The sequence below is a fragment of the Malaclemys terrapin genome, chromosome 4 (genome assembly GCF_027887155.1).
Source record: "Malaclemys terrapin pileata isolate rMalTer1 chromosome 4, rMalTer1.hap1, whole genome shotgun sequence".
Taxonomy (NCBI): Eukaryota; Metazoa; Chordata; order Testudines; family Emydidae; genus Malaclemys; species Malaclemys terrapin.
In genome coordinates, this window is record NC_071508.1 from 33,953,848 (window position 1) to 33,968,724 (window position 14,877).

At 58.3% G+C, this 14,877-nt stretch overlaps 2 protein-coding genes across 3 annotated transcripts; both read left to right on the forward strand.

The window, feature by feature from the left end:
• Nucleotides 1-28: 28 nt before the first annotated feature.
• Nucleotides 29-6,751, forward strand: TMEM138 (transmembrane protein 138). 2 transcript variants are annotated; one of them, XM_054026619.1, is made up of 6 exons: nucleotides 29-104; nucleotides 611-734; nucleotides 1,383-1,640; nucleotides 2,307-2,478; nucleotides 5,607-5,682; nucleotides 6,014-6,751. In XM_054026619.1, exons 3-6 carry the CDS (start codon nucleotides 1,513-1,515, stop codon nucleotides 6,124-6,126), a joined length of 489 nt encoding a protein of 162 aa, XP_053882594.1. In that variant the 5' UTR covers nucleotides 29-104; nucleotides 611-734; nucleotides 1,383-1,512; the 3' UTR covers nucleotides 6,127-6,751. The 2 variants fall into 2 exon arrangements, with proteins under 2 accessions (XP_053882594.1, XP_053882593.1); XM_054026618.1 differs by having other exon boundaries at nucleotides 611-730.
• Nucleotides 6,752-8,259: 1,508 nt separating this feature from the next.
• TMEM216 (transmembrane protein 216) lies at nucleotides 8,260-14,814 on the forward strand. Its single transcript, XM_054026622.1, has 5 exons — nucleotides 8,260-8,351; nucleotides 12,188-12,289; nucleotides 12,832-12,924; nucleotides 13,323-13,524; nucleotides 14,100-14,814. Exons 1-5 carry the CDS (start codon nucleotides 8,339-8,341, stop codon nucleotides 14,113-14,115), a joined length of 426 nt encoding a protein of 141 aa, XP_053882597.1. The 5' UTR covers nucleotides 8,260-8,338; the 3' UTR covers nucleotides 14,116-14,814.
• The last annotated feature ends 63 nt before the right edge of the window (nucleotides 14,815-14,877 follow it).

Sequence of the window (14,877 nt, forward strand, 5' to 3'; positions counted from 1 at the left end):
CCGGAGGTGCCCCTGGGTTCTATCTGAGCGCTTCCGCTTCCGCCGGCCGGACCGGTCGCCAATGGCTGTGCGGTCTCCATGGGGATGGAAGATGGCGGCCCGAGGTACGTGCGAGGCCCGGCCCGGCCTGGCTGGGGGAAGGCAGCTGCGCCCGGGGGAACCGCAGGAGGCGGGATCGGGCCGCTGCGCCCTGGTTATGCAACCAAGGCCCGGGGGGTTCCTGGTGGGGGCCGGGGCTCGGGGGGTTCCCTGGGCGGAACCATTGGAGGGGGGCCGAGGGGGCCCCTACATGTGGAGGCATCAGAAAGCTCCTGGGTCTCCGTGTCCCGAGTCCCCGGAGGCGCTGAATTAAGAGGGATGTCAATTACGATGTCCCAGAATCGCCCCCATCCCCGCCCCCGTAAATGTTGGCAGGGATTCGCCCTGGCCTTCCTGCCCCCACCTACGTGCGATCCCCTAGTATTGTTGCCCCTCCCACTGGGGGCGACCCAATTTGTTACCCCCACCCCCAGGCGCTGTACGGTACACACACACACGCGTTGTAGCAATCGGGGGGCGCGGGGGGGCTGGCTGGCTCTGAATTGCATTTCCTCTTTTCTCCTATGGACAGACCCATATTCCCTCCCCACGGGTGGGTAAACCTGCCTCAGCTCCTATTCCTTGTCTCCTTCTCCCTGCCCGGGGTGATCCTGAGTCTCCAGGAAGGATCCCTCTGCTCCAGTCTCAGGCTGTGCGTGAGTTGCCCCAAATAAGATCACCCCATTGTCCTCTGCTCAACCCCGTGTCCCTTCACACCACTACCGCTGGCTCCCAAACCCAAATATATTTATGATCCTCTTCCCTTATGGGCGTCTGTAACCCCCCAAGATTCTGTCTCCTCTTCTTCCTCCAGGGTCGTGTCCCCCCCACCTTCCTCCAAACGCATTCTCTGCCGGTCTGTGGCCTGCCATAACCCTAAAGTAACCTGGGTCAGGCAGAACGAGAGCCCTCTGACTATGACTCACAGGGTAGAGAGCACCCTGGGTTAGGGCATGGCTCTGCATGGAGCCCCTGAGATCCTCTCCCTGGTATGCCTGCAGCCCCTAGGTAGGAGAGCGCCTGTGTTCTGGGTGAAGGGAGTCCAGGGTTACTGCTATGACCCTTAAGGGTGTTCTCTTGTAAACATCTTTGCTCTCTAGCCTGGAGCTTGGCTGCTGGCTAGCTGAAACTGAGAAGGTCCCATGGATTTGGGCCCAGGTACTGTCTGGGAGCATATGAAGCAGTTTGGGGAGAACCCCTGGCCAAGCTGGGCTCTTGGTTGAGCTGCAGCTTCACCCCTAGGTCAGGTAGGCATTTGCCACAGGCCCTGCTGGAGATAAACCCTTTCTGACCTTCTCTTCCAGACTCCAGAGCTCAGCTGTAGGGAGCAGGGAGAGGCTGTGGTGCAGGAGGGGAGCCGAAGCCCCTCTGGCCCTGAGGATGAGCTGGCTCTGTTCTCTGGAATGCACATGCTGAGGGCCCTGGGAAAGGAAGATGCTCCGGACTAGTAACTACAGCCTGGTGCTCTCCTTGCAGTTCCTGCTGATCGTCTATGACCTCTTTGTCAACTCATTCTCGGAGCTGCTCCGCACGGCCCCCGTCATCCAGCTTGTGCTCTTCATGTGAGGCAGCAGGGGCTAGCGGTTGGAATTGGGAGAGCTGGGTTCACTTCTCAATTGTGGGAGGGAGTGCAGGCTAGTGGGTAGAGCAGGGGACTGGGAGTCAGGAGCCCTGGGTTCTCTTCCAGCTCACTGCCACTGTAGCCAAGAAAATGGGGACGAGAGGACACACTGAGGCAATGGAGTGGAGGGGGAGGACTTGGGGAAGGTTTTGTGTGCAGCAGTACCTGACTGCTTTCCTCTGAAGCATCAGTTGTTAGCTGCCAGGGGGGAGGGGGACGTAGCTGCAGGGAGAATCTGGTCTGTGGACAGTGGCTCCATTCCCAGAGCCAGCCCGTGTTCTTGGCACTAAGCCAAGTGTCAGTTACATAAAGATCTGGGGAGGAACATCTGTGTCTGCCCAGATCAATTATCAAAGCAGGGAATTACTGCACTAGGAGGGGCTGCCTGGGCTGGAGGAACCACCCAGAGCTGGCTGCCTCTCCTTCCAGGGGCCTGGTGCACGGTGTTGTTCCAGCACAGGCTTTGTGTTTTGCTGTGTAGGCTAGGGCAGCTGGGACACCCCCTAGGACAGAGGGCAATGCTTGTGTTGGCCACTGTGTCCAGCACATGGCCCCAGGGAGGGCTGTGGTCTCTGGAAGTGTGCTCATGGCATCTGTCTCCCTGCAGCATCCAGGATATCGCCATCCTCTTCAACATCATCATCATCTTCCTCATGTTTTTCAACACCTTCGTCTTCCAGGCCGGCCTGGTCAACCTCCTCTTCCACAAGTTTAAAGGGACCATTGTCCTGTCGGCGGCTTACTTGGTTCTGAGTATCGCCTTCCACATCTGGATCATGGTAAGGCAGGGCTTGTTCTCAGGGGGCGTAGGAACAGCTGTACACATCTGTCTAGATGGGTAGCTCACCCTCTTCCGGAGCAGCTGGGAGCCTGGTGCATCTGATATGATACCCACTTCCTGTAGTCCCAGAACCACCCACTGGTCTGATGTCCTGCCCCAGTTGGACACTGTCCGTCTGCTCTGCTAGCCCCCTTCTGGCATAAAGGTTTAGAGAGGGCCAAAATTCCCCATTGTGCACCAAGCCAGTCCTGCCACACTCTGTAAGCAGTGTGTTGTCTTGGCCTCCTGCTGGAGAGCAGCTTATCCTGAGGGAGGAGGGCTGACTCCTGAGCCTGGAGAGGTCAGAGCTTCACTCAGGGCCCCTCTCCCCTTGCAGCTCCAGAGAGGGAGGATTGCTGCTCTGTGGAACGTGTCCGTCTCCCAAGGAGGCAGCAGCGCATCTCTGGAGAGTGTGGGGCACTCTAAGGAGAGGAGTGAGGTACCAGGAGCTGCCGCTAAGCACCCTTGCACCTGGGCCCTCGCTGATTGGGGGATTCACCCCATGCTTCAAGCAGGGGGATTGGGCCTGGAGTAGAAGCGGGGGAGGGATACAAGCCCCACTTCCTCTCCTCTCCCTTGGAGGGAGCTCAGCTGGGCTCCGTGCAGCCCTTCCCCAGCACCTTCCTCCTAACTTGTGACAGGGAGCATTGTTCCTCCCCAACTCAGATCCTTTCTTTGGTGGCACATGTGCCTCCCCAGCCTCCTCCTCTCTTCTTGGAGATTGGCCGTGGGGCTGGGCAGAAGCATGCCCCATCTGCCAGATTTGGGGAGAGCTGCTCCTCCCACTAGGCAGCATAGTCAGTTATGGCTCTTTGGGGACCTAATCTGACTCGGGTCTGCGAGCAGCCCTCCTGGCCACTTCAAGCAGAGTCCTCACTGCCGAGAGCAGGAGTGGGGCCTCACGCAGCAGCCTGTTGCATGGCCATCGGCAGGTGCTGGTGTCCTGGGCCTTGTGCTCTCTTGATGCCATGGTAGGAAACATGGCTGGGGGAGGCAACTCCACAGTGAGAGTTTATTTGGAGGGGGGATAGTTTGGGATTCAAAATACATTTGAATCCAACTCCTCCCTTGGCGGCTGGGGCCAGAGGATGGCGGAGGCATTGGTTCTGCCCTCAGGAGCTATCCCAGGAGTGATCAGAATGCTCACAGTAGGGAAATCAGAGGTGTTCACTCCTAAAGAGGTGGTGGAGTGGCTGCACCGATCCATCTAGTGTGGTAGCCCACTCCCTCCTGGCACAGCTTGGGCCATTGGCCAGTCTGTTGATATCCCATCACTTCCTCCCAAAGGGATTTTGCTCCATCTAAAAACCCAAATCACTGCTCAGCAGAAGCCAGGCCTCAGAGAACACCCTCCTGGCAGGGGACTGTTGGAGCTAGGGTGGAAACTGACCTGTGTCCTCAACTGTGGTACCCATGAGAGGGCGGTACAGCAAGAGCCTTTCCCTTTGAAATCCCCCTCCTTCCCTTTTCAGCTCCCCCCTGAGCAGCAGCTTCTGGTCTCGCCGGTTCTGATCAGGATCTAACAGATGAACAATTGCATCCTGGGTTGGATCATGTGTGGGAGCCCTAGGGAGTTGGGTTTACACGGATGCCTGGCTTGGTGGGTACTTGCCCTGGAAAGCTCCCAAGCCTGCTTTAGAGTCTTGCTGGAATGGCTTCCCCACCAACGAGGCTAATCCTTGGGTGAGCAGTGCCAATGTCTGTGCAGGGCAGTGCATGGATAAATCCCCACCAGGAACCAGTGCTGGTTGCAGCAGCTACAGGCTGCGAGTGTCTGTCCCAGTTTGGGTTGGAGCAAGCACAGGTGCTGGCAGCTCTGCTTGTGCCCTGCCCTCCTCGGAGGAGAAGGGTAGGGAGGGTTGCTCTCTCCCCATCCTCAAGACACCCACCATCCCCTCCTCGCCACTCCCATTAACGCTTTCCTGCCCTGTCTCTTAGGCACTGCGCCCTCCCCCCTTTGATCTCACCCACAGCTGAGAGTCTCTCTCTGCTACCTGCTGCGACATTGCCAGTCTCTTAAAGGGCTAGCTCCACAAATCCCATTTCTCTGCTGGAGCTGCTGCTTGGCTCTGAGACGCCGGGGTGAGCACTGGGGTGACCGGCTGGCTGAGTCTAGTAGTACCTGGCCCAAAGCCACAGGATAATAAACCAGCCTCTTGTGTTGGATTCAACCGTTTGGTGCTGAAGAACATCAGTAATAAGAACCACTGACGCTTGTAACCCGCTGGAACAGAGCATCATGGTGAGGCACTGCCAGCCAGATACCAGCTGCCTTTGCTGCCATGAATGCCGTGGTCCCCCTCTGCCCTGCTCCAGCACCCCCCAGCCAGGAATTTCAGAACACCTGCCGTCCAGCGCCCCCCCATGAAACAGGGAGCCACCAGCATCATCTCCCCTCCCTCCCTCCCCCCCGCCACTGCACAGACGGTGACATTGAGGCACAGAGAGGGGCTCAGGGTCAAATCCTCAAGGGTATTTAGGTGCCTAACTCCCATTGAAATCAGTGGGAGTTAGGCACCTATATACTTCTGAGGAACTGGGCCTAGGTGACTTGCCCAAAGCCACCGAGTTAGTGAGTAGCTGGGCAGCGGGATTTAAGAGGATTTTCTAGGATCTGTGTTGGGAAGCTTGACTGGGTCTTGGTGTTCTGTATAAATCCGCTGATCTGATTAACCTTTGTGTGCTCCCTGAGCTGCTCCCTGCCACTCACACCCCCGCTCGTAGGGAGGAGGAGGGAAGCCTCTAGACGGCTGGGCCCCAGGGATGGGCTCAGAGAGGGGGATGGTTCTTGTTGGGAAAGAGTTGCTTTGGAAAGTGGATCAGTACAGTGATGATGCATTTCTCCCCCTGCTGAGGGGCTCAGCCACTAGGGGGAGTCCTCTAACCCTGGGGAGATAGGGAGCTGCTTCCCACTGGGGATCTGGAGTAAGTGACATGGGGAGGTGACTGAATGGAGCAGCCCGGAGAAGAAAGGAGCAAGGAAGTGAGTAAAGGGACTCAGCGTGCTGAGCCCTGTGGTGGGCTGGGCAGGTGCTCACGTGGCCGTTTCCTGCCCCCTGATTTCCCTTGTGCCTCTCTCTCCTTCAGAACCTGCGCTGGAAAAACTCCACCCGCTTTGTATGGACGGACGGGCTGCAGGCCCTCTTTGTGTTCCAGAGGCTGGGTAAGGGCCAAGCTCCATCATGGATCCCAACACGCACACCCAGACCACAGCCCCAGAGCAGAGCTACCATAGCTGGCAGTGGGCTGGCCCCATCTGCCTTCCCTGCAGTCTCCCTAGGCTGGGCTTGGGGTGGGTTTGTTAGGGAATGGCAGCTCTACGTTCCCATGAGCCATACCAACCCCTTCCCATTGGTGCTGGATCTCAGGGAGGCTCTGCCTGTCCTGAAGGTCCCCAGGGCACACTGGGGTGATCCAGCAGGTGGAGGATGGGGTGGGGGAGAGGACATTCCCCAGCCGGCTGTGTTGTCTCACATTCCTCTCGCTGTCCCCAGTGGCCGTGCTGTACTGCTACTTCTACAAGAGGACGGCCTTGCACCTGGGGGACCCCCGCTTCTACCAGGACTCCCTATGGCTGCGCAAGGAGTTTGCTCAGGTCCGCAGCTGATGGCTTCCTCCAGGACCCAGAGCCGTGGCCGGTCCGTGACTGCTCCCAGCTGGCTGGCATGGAGCCCCCCGTTCCACCTGCGCTCTCTATCAGCTGTCTGAGAAGCCAGTGTCTCTCAAGCCTGGTCTCGCACTCCATCCCATGAACTAAACAGGCTGGAGAGATCCCATCAAGAGACGTGTCATCCTCGCACCTGCTGCTTTGCTGGTTGCCCGCTCAGGCTCTCCCTCATCCCCAGTAACTCATTCCACTCCCCTCTTGCAGATCAGCGAGCCGTTCCTGCCCCTTTCTCTCTAGACCCAGCTGCAGCCTCCCTGAGGAGTGATCCGAAGTGCTAAGCAGGTTTGGCTGAGGACTCCTGTCCTGTAACTGCAGCATGGCTCCTCTTCATCCAGAACAATCCTTCCACCAGCCCTACGCACAGCTAACTCGCCGCCTGACCAATGGGGTCCTGTTGGTATCGGCTCCATTTGGCCTCCGCTTTGCATATCTGGTGGGATGAGGTGCCAGGACGCAGCCTGTCCTAGCCATGCAGCGTTAGGCCTGTCCTGGTGGTAGACCCTCCTTTTGTACCTTCGTATTTTTGTAAATTATGAGACAATAAATTGGCTTCATTTTCCAGAAACGTCCTTGTGTGTGCATGTTTTGAGTGCACCCTCCGTACCCCAGGCCCTGTTCTATCCTAGGAGTATGTGTCCCCCTCCCTCCCAAAAAACACTGTTCTGTTCTAGCCCACATTGCAGCTAATTCCCCTACTGGGGGCAGGAGTCCAATGGCCAGAACACACACTCTCCATGCAGCTGCTGAGCTGCCTGTGATGTTTAGTCATTCCCCAGTCATGGATCAGGGCCCTGTTGAGCTAGCCACTGGAGAAACACAGAACAAAGATGGCTGCCACCCTAAAGGGCTGACAATCTAAGCAGTAGGAAGGAGACAATAAGACAATACTGGTCACCTTGACTGGCGGTGGTAGCAGTAGGGTCTGCGTTCCTACCATACAGTAGGCGTTACTGAATGGGCAACCGCTGAATTCCTCCATCAGCTTGTTGGAGGGCTGAGCAAGGTGCAGAGCCTTGGTAAAGGCCAGGGCAGAGGTGTGTATCGGGAATGGTGCCGTAACATAGGGCAGGCAGAGTTACATGTAGACCCACATAACATAGCCCTTGTTTCCCATGACATTCCAATCTTGGAGGGGAGAGAAGATAAAGCACTTGCTAGCCTAATGATCTTAGCTAGATGGAGAAACCCTTCAGCTTGCCAGTGAGCTGTGTTTTCAGCATTGGTTTATTTCCAAGACGCCTGCTCCAGAGGAAGGGGCCTGGGTGGTGTCTTGTGATCAGAGCAGAAGGGAGTACAGCTCAGGAGTTAGTTATTCAGAAATAAATTCTGTAATTCAGAACCATGGTATTTCCTTTTTCCAGACAGGCTGTGGGGAAGAGGTCGGACAGTGACCCAACTATGCTGCTTTGGGGAAGGGAATGGGGGTCACTGGTGAGCAAGGGGGATTACACAATGCTGGGGGAGGGATATCTCCAAATGACCTGTGTTGTCTGTGGGTCGGGGTGCTGAAGGAGGGAACAGGGTCTCATGGGGAAGCAGTGCCAGGGGTACTGCAGAGTGACCAGCCTTGCTGTTAGAGAGGGAGATCAGGATCCATAGCAGACTGTGAGGCACTCAATATTAGCCATGAGCCCCTGGATAGTAGGAGGAGCCAATAGCTGCGTTGCCAACTCTTGTGATGGGATGACAAGTCTTGTCATAAAGCTCCTGGAGGCAAGAGGCCGGGGGAGCATCGCAATGTCCCCAGCTGTGGGTGGGCAAAGGCAACAAGCCACGCAGGCAGGAGACGGGCTTCGAACCCAGGAGATGTTAAACAAATAATCAAGGCGGGGGGACGAGGGTGTCTGAGCCGACAGGCTCCCGGGGGGTCCCTGGGCTGGCTGGAGGGACCCCCTGGGGCAGCGCGGAGATGCCGGGACTCCGGGAGCTGGAGCTTTACGCAGAGCCCCAGCCCCGGAGGGCCTGCCTCTGCCACCGCCACCACACAATGCAGCCCCCGCTGCACAAAGCCCGGCGGGTCCTCCAGCACCATCGAGCCGCGGGGCTGAGCCGGATGGAGCGGCGCGAGCCGCTCTGGCCCCGCACTTCCGCTTCCCTAGTCCGCGTTGCCGGAAGCGATGTCGCTGGGTGACAGTTTCCATGGAGATGGAAGATGGCGCCTAGAAGTAAGTGCGGGGAGGGGGTCCCGGATTCCCTCCCCACCAGCCCGGTGCGTGGGACACCCCCTCCCCCCCAGGAGCCTTCACCGAGTGCGGGGCGGCAGCATCCGGGGGCGCATGCCGGGGGGCTGTGCCACGTGACTTCTAATCCTTGCGGGAAAGACACGTGACCTCCCCATTCCCACCTTCGGGGTGCACGTCCTCCTGCCCCACCTTCTACATGGGATGCCACGTGTCCTCCCACTTCCCTGACCACCCTGGGGCTGCTACGTGACCCCGTCCTCGCGGGAAGGGCTCTTGACCTTCCCCTCCATGGGGGGGGGAGGGGCACATCCCTTCCCCCAATCCATCCCAGGGGGTCACCTGCCTCCCTTTCCCCCACCCCATGGACGGAGCTATGCCCCCCCCAGCCCTGTTTCCCTCCAAGCCTTTCTCCCCAGGTGCTGATGGAGAGGGTGGCCCTGCCCAATCGCCCCCTCCTGCACCTTCAGGAGCTGGTTTAAAAACAAAACGAGCAGATTTTATATCTCAGGAAAGCACCGAGTTCCCCCTTACACACACACACACACAGATCCACTGACCCCAGCTGGCTCAAAGGGTGCTGAAAAGCAGCTCGCCCTCAGAGCCCAGGCCTGGAAACTTCTCTGCAAAGCGCAGACCTACAGCCAGCAGAGGCTGGAATGGAAACGGTCGGGGTCAGGCAGCGTTAGCTCTGGCAGTGAGATCCATTCTCATAGGGTTACCATATTTTAGTTTTAAAAAAGGAGGAGACTCCACGGAGCCCCAGCCCCGCCCCAAGTCCGCCCCTTCCCCAAAGTCCCCGCCCCAACTCTGCCCCTTCCCCTGAATGCTCCGTCCCCTGCTCCTCCCCCTCCCCTGCTTCAAATGTTCGCGGGAAGCCTGAAACAGGGAGGCAGCAGGTAAGCTGGGGCTGGGGCGGGGTGCGGCGCAGCCCAGTCCGGCCCAGCAGCTCCCTCCGGCGGCCGGCCGGCCCAGGCCAAGAGGCTCTGGCCCCGGTGTCTCCCGCCCGGCTCGGGACCTGGGGCGCCGGCCCTGGCCCGAGCACCCCCGGCCCAGCACCGCCGGCCTCGGTCCCGGCCCCAGCCGAGCACCGTCGGCCCCGTCCCCGTCCCGGCCGAGAACCATCAGCCCCGTCCCCGTCCCGGCCGAGCACCATCGGCCCCGTCCTGGCCGAGCACCGCCAGCCCCGTCCCCGTCCCGGCCGAGCACGTCGGCCCCGTCCCCGTCCCGGCCAAGCACCATCAGCCCTGGCCCCGGCCGCGTCCCCGTCCCGGCCGAGCACCGTCGGCCCCGGCCCGGCCGAGCACCCCCGCCCCTGCACCCCCGGCCCCGCACTCCCGGCCCCGGCCGAGCACCACCGGGCCCTCCCTCCCTATTTTCCCAGACTGTCTGGCTTTTTGGAATTTCCTCCCAGACGGGGATTTGAGGCCCAAAAAGCCGGACATGTCCGGGAAAATCCGGACGTATGGTAACCCTAATTCTCATCACTAACCTGATTACGATTTGTCGGTACCTTGAAAACACCGCATACTACAGGGTTCTGTCATCTCATAGACTTTAAGATCAGAAGGGACCATCATGATCATCTAGTCCAGGGTGGGCAAACTTTTTGGCCCAAGGGCTACATCTGGTAATGGAAATTGTATAGAGGGCCATGAATGATCACAAAATTGGGTGTTGGGGTGCGGGAGGAGGTGAGCTGGGGGTGCGAGCTCTGGGGTGGAGCCAGACATGAGGAGTTCAGGGAGCGGGAGGGTGGCTCCGGGCTGGGGCAGGGGGTTTGGAGGGCAGGAGGGGAATCAGGGCGGGGGCAGGTGGTTGGGGCATGGGAGGGGGTCAGGGGTGCAGGCTCCAGGCGGTGCTTACCTCAAGCAGCTCCCAAAAGCAGCGACATGTCCCACCTCTGGCTCCTATGTGGCGGTGCAGCCAGGCGGCTTGGCGCACTGCCTGTCCGCAGGCGCCGCCACTGCAGCTCCCATTGGCCATGGGACGGCGCTTGAGGTGGGGGCAGCGTGCGGAGCCCCCTGACTGCCCCTACGTGTAGGAGCCGGAGAGGGGACATGCCACTGGTTCCGGGAGCCACACCCTGCCCCCTGGATTAAAATATCTGAAGGGCCGCATGCGGCCTCCGGACCGTAGTTTGCCCACCCCAATCTAGTCTGACCCCCTGCACATTGCAGGCCACAGAACCTCACCCACCCACTCCTGAAATAGACCCCTAACCTCTTGAAGTCCTCAAATCATGGTTTAAAGACTTAAGGTCACAGAGAATCCACCATTTACAGACATATTCCTGGGAACTTTGTTTCACCCCAGTCAGAACAGAAGACAAGAGCTATGGGTTTCTGGCTTGTTACTTCCAAAACATGTTCTACTGCTAAATGACCAGCCCACACAGCTGAAAGCTTGTCTGCCACATCACTGCTGGTGGAGTCAATGCTTCACCTTGGCCTGAAGCACCAACCAGATAGAAACAGCCGGCTTGGAGAGTGCGAAGCCAGCTCCTGCTGCCGAGTTTCACTCCTTGCTGCCTGATACCCTGCTGTAAAGTGGGGTAGGTGGCACACTACTGTGTGGCTGGGCATGTGTAGGAGCTCTTTGATCTTAGTTGGGTCTGCTGCCCTGCCATGTTTTCTCTTTAAATACAAGTTTCCTGTTCTCAAAAATCCTCTTCCTGCCAAGGGTGGCACCAAGCAGAGGGAGAAAAACCAAAATGTAGTGGGGAAAGCTCCTGCCTGCAGACAGAAAGTGGAGAGGCTTAGAGAACCACATTGCCTGCTTCTAGCGGAGAAGAGCCAACCACGAAACAACGGCTGGAAGCTGAAGCTGAAGCTGGACAAATTCAAATTAGACAATAGGCCGACATTCCTAACAGTGAGGGGACAGACCACGGGAAAAAATGACCCAGGGAAGTGGGGGAGTCACATCACCTCTCTGGAAGATGCTTTAGTCAAACACAAGTTACTGGACTCATGCCAGATGTGAGGTCAGCCCCAAGTGGCAGCTCGTCCGGCCTCTGGGGTAACTTGGCAACCTGTGCTATACAGGAGGTCAGACTCAGTGATCCCTTCTGGCCTTAGACGATGTGAAATCACAATAGCACCCAGCAGCCCCAGCTGAGATCAGGGCTCCATTCTGCTGCACTAATGCATTGCGAGAACCAGCCCCTGCCCCAGTGAAACAAAATAGACAAAAGCTGGGAGAAAGCACTGGAATGGGTTACCTAGGGAGGTGGTGGAATCTCCTTCCTTAGAGGTTTTTAAGGTCAGGCTTGACAAAGCCCTGGCTGGGATGATTTAGTTGGGAATTGATCCTGCTTTGAGCAGGGGGTTGGACTAGATGACCTCCTGAAGTCCCTTCCAACCCTGATATTCTATGATTCTATGAAATGAAGGATTCTTATCCCCATTTTACAGATGGGAAACTGAGGCCCAGAGAGACTCAGGGTCAGATTTTGAGGTGCCTAAAGAGGCAGGTGAGCACCTGTCTACATTTTTAGGTGCCTACATCTCTTTGTAAGTCTGTGCTCAGTGGCTTGCCCAGGGTCATGCAAGGAGCCTGTTGCAGAGCTGGGAAAGGATCCAGGCCAGTAGTACCTTGACCACCTATCCTCTCAGTCAGTCCCTTGTGTTCAGCCTATCTCAGAGAGCCAGACAATCCCTCATCCTACGAGGGCGGGGCTCCCATGGGGAGTTAGGGGTTAATGCAGCTCAGGCCCTTTTGGCTTCCTCTGCCCTCTTTGGGGGGAAGAATGAGGCCGGCAGGCCTGCATGGGGAGCAGCACCTCGCCCATTCATGCTATTCGTCTGCCCATCCCCCAGGCCGCCAGCTCTCCTCTACACCGCTGGAAATCCTGCTCTTCCTCAATGGATGGTATTATGCCACTTACTTCCTCCTGGAGATCTTCATATTCGTCTATAAAGGTGAGTTCCCTCCACTGCCATTCCAGATCACCAGGGACTACTACAGAACAGCCTTTGGCAGCAGGGCTGCCCTCTGTGCTGTGGTATCAAGCGCCACTTGACTGAGGGCAAGGCAGGCAGGACAAGCCCAGTGGAGTGCCAGCTGACTTATTCCACCTAAGCCCCTCAGGCCTCCCAGCCCATCCATGCGTTTCAGCCACTCCCAGCCCATCCATGCGTTTCAGCCACTCCCAGCCCGTTGCAGGGCTGCATCTGGTGGGAGGGAGGAGTAAGAGGAAGCCTTTGGCTCTGATGCTGGGCAAGGGCCGGGACCCATTAGATGAGCCACTCTGCACTGCATTTCTGTGGTCCTGCTGGCACCTCTCTGGGGCTCTCCCCCAGACTTGCTGTCCCTGGAGGAAGGCCTTCGGGCTGAGAACCACTAGTTATTCACAGCCATCTCCCCTTCCTTAGGGGCCTGTCCCGGTGAGGGACAGTGGCACCCCAGAAAGAGGGTTTGGAGGCCTTGCACTCCTCCTGAAACAGGTGACTTGTGTCCACAGGGCTGCTGTTACCATACCCCTCTGCCAACTTGGCCCTGGATCTGGTCATGCTCTTCCTCTACCTCGGCATTGAAGTCACTCGGATATTTTTTGGTGAGTGCCTAAGATTAACAGCCAGCTCTGGAACAACAGGGCAAGCAGCCCCCTGGGGGCAAACAGCTCTGAGACAGCTGGACTGGTGCCTGATTTCACTGGGCCGCCAAGCAGCCAGCACATGACTGGCTTTTGCTCACTCAGCTTGGAGATGGATCAGTGCCTAGAGTTGAAGAGCTCTTTGCCTGAGCCAGCCAGGTTTCTGGACCAGGGGCCAGAGGCCTAGAGAGGAAAAGCTCCATGTCCCATTCCCTGCCCTTGGGCTGGATTGGAGCCTGTGTCCTAGAGGGGATAGGCTCTATATCCCTGTCCCCCCAGTTTTGCCCCTCCAGGAAGCTGCGTGCGTGGATGGCTGCAGGGCAGGGAGCAGTTGCCTTACTAACTGTGCCACGTGGCAGGCTCCAAGGGGAACCTGTGCCAGCGGAAGGTGCCGCTCTCCATCAGCCTGGCCTTGACATTCCCAGCGGCAGTGATGGCGGCCTATTACCTGCTCCTGCAGACCTACGCCCTCCGGCTGGAGGCCATCCTCAATGCCATCCTGCTGCTCTTCTACGCCGTCGAGCTGCTCCTGGGCATCCTCACCCTGGCCTCCTTCTCCAGGTACCCCACCCCCCTCCTGCCCTGAGCAGCCGCACCACTGGGAGGCAGTGGGAAACTGAGGAGCTGTGGGCAGGGTCTGGAGGGGTAACATGGGAGGAGCTGGGATGGACAGACTGGCCAGGAGGGAGACAGGATCCAAGGGGTGAAAAAGTACTGGGGCTGGGGGAGACTGGACCATTCATGGGCTAGTGGAAATGAGGGAATAAATAGGTCATGAGCAAGGAGGGAGGCTGTGGTGGAGACAGGATGAGGGAGGGAAAGTGTGGAGAGAAAACGCTGATGATACAAACAGGGAATGGCTGGGCAGGTGGCTCATGCACACGCCTGGGGATCAGGACTCCTGGGTGCCATTCCTGACTGCCCCTGCCTCGGTTTCCTCATCTGCACTCCTCTCCTCTGATTGGCTGCTACGAGGACAGATTCCCGGGGGTGTGTGGAAGCAGTTGGGGTGACAGGGTTGCCCAGGGATGTGAGGGAAGCTCCCCCCCCGCCCCAGCCAGAGCCGTGTGGGGTTGGAGAGGCTACTGAGGGTCTGCAATTGACGGCCAGGCTCTCTCCTGTTTATCTCCCTCTAGGGTGGACTCATATTAAGGCTCCATCCAGCCTGTTCCGTGCCAGACAAGGCGACACGTTGCCCCAGCGCCTGGGACTGAGGCCACACATTCCCTCCCTCCACGGCTGGTCTGATGGCGGCGTCTCAGCCCCTCAGAGCAGAGCTAGACCCAGCCACAGCCTCGTTCCACATCAGCCCCTCCTGGGCAGGAAGCCACCGCTGGCGTGCCCAGCAACTTGGAGAGAGACTAACTCGCATCCCAGACCTGGCGCCTCATGAAGCAGCCATTCCGTGTGCCCAGGCATCACTCACCCGCTGCAGGCACCGCCCTCCCCTGCCTGCCGTGCAGTGGGGGAGGGGAGGGAGGAGGGGGAGAGGCTGCTGGGAGGTGACATGGATCCCATTCCGGCCCCTACAGCCAGGGCTTAGAGTTTGTCCGAGCCCACGTACACAAGGCCAGGTGGCCCCTGGCCCAGACCACACCCCCATGGATCATGCCTGCACCTTCTGTGTCCTCCCATTTCAGCATGGGGGTGGAGGGGCAGACACCCAGGGCCCCCCCTTGTAAGTATTAATAAGCTCCTGTCTATCGCATGTGTGACTGATTGAGAGGTGCTTCTACCCGCTCCCCCACATTCAGTGTTATTTGCTGTAGCAGTGACTCGTGGCACTTTTCCCCCTCCTCTCGCATCCTCCAAATCAATACTATTTTCCAATAAATATTTATTTTTCTGCTACTGCTGCTGCCTAGAGCCTTTTCATTAGAGTAGGGCTTCCCCCAGGAGGCAGCAAGGAGGCAC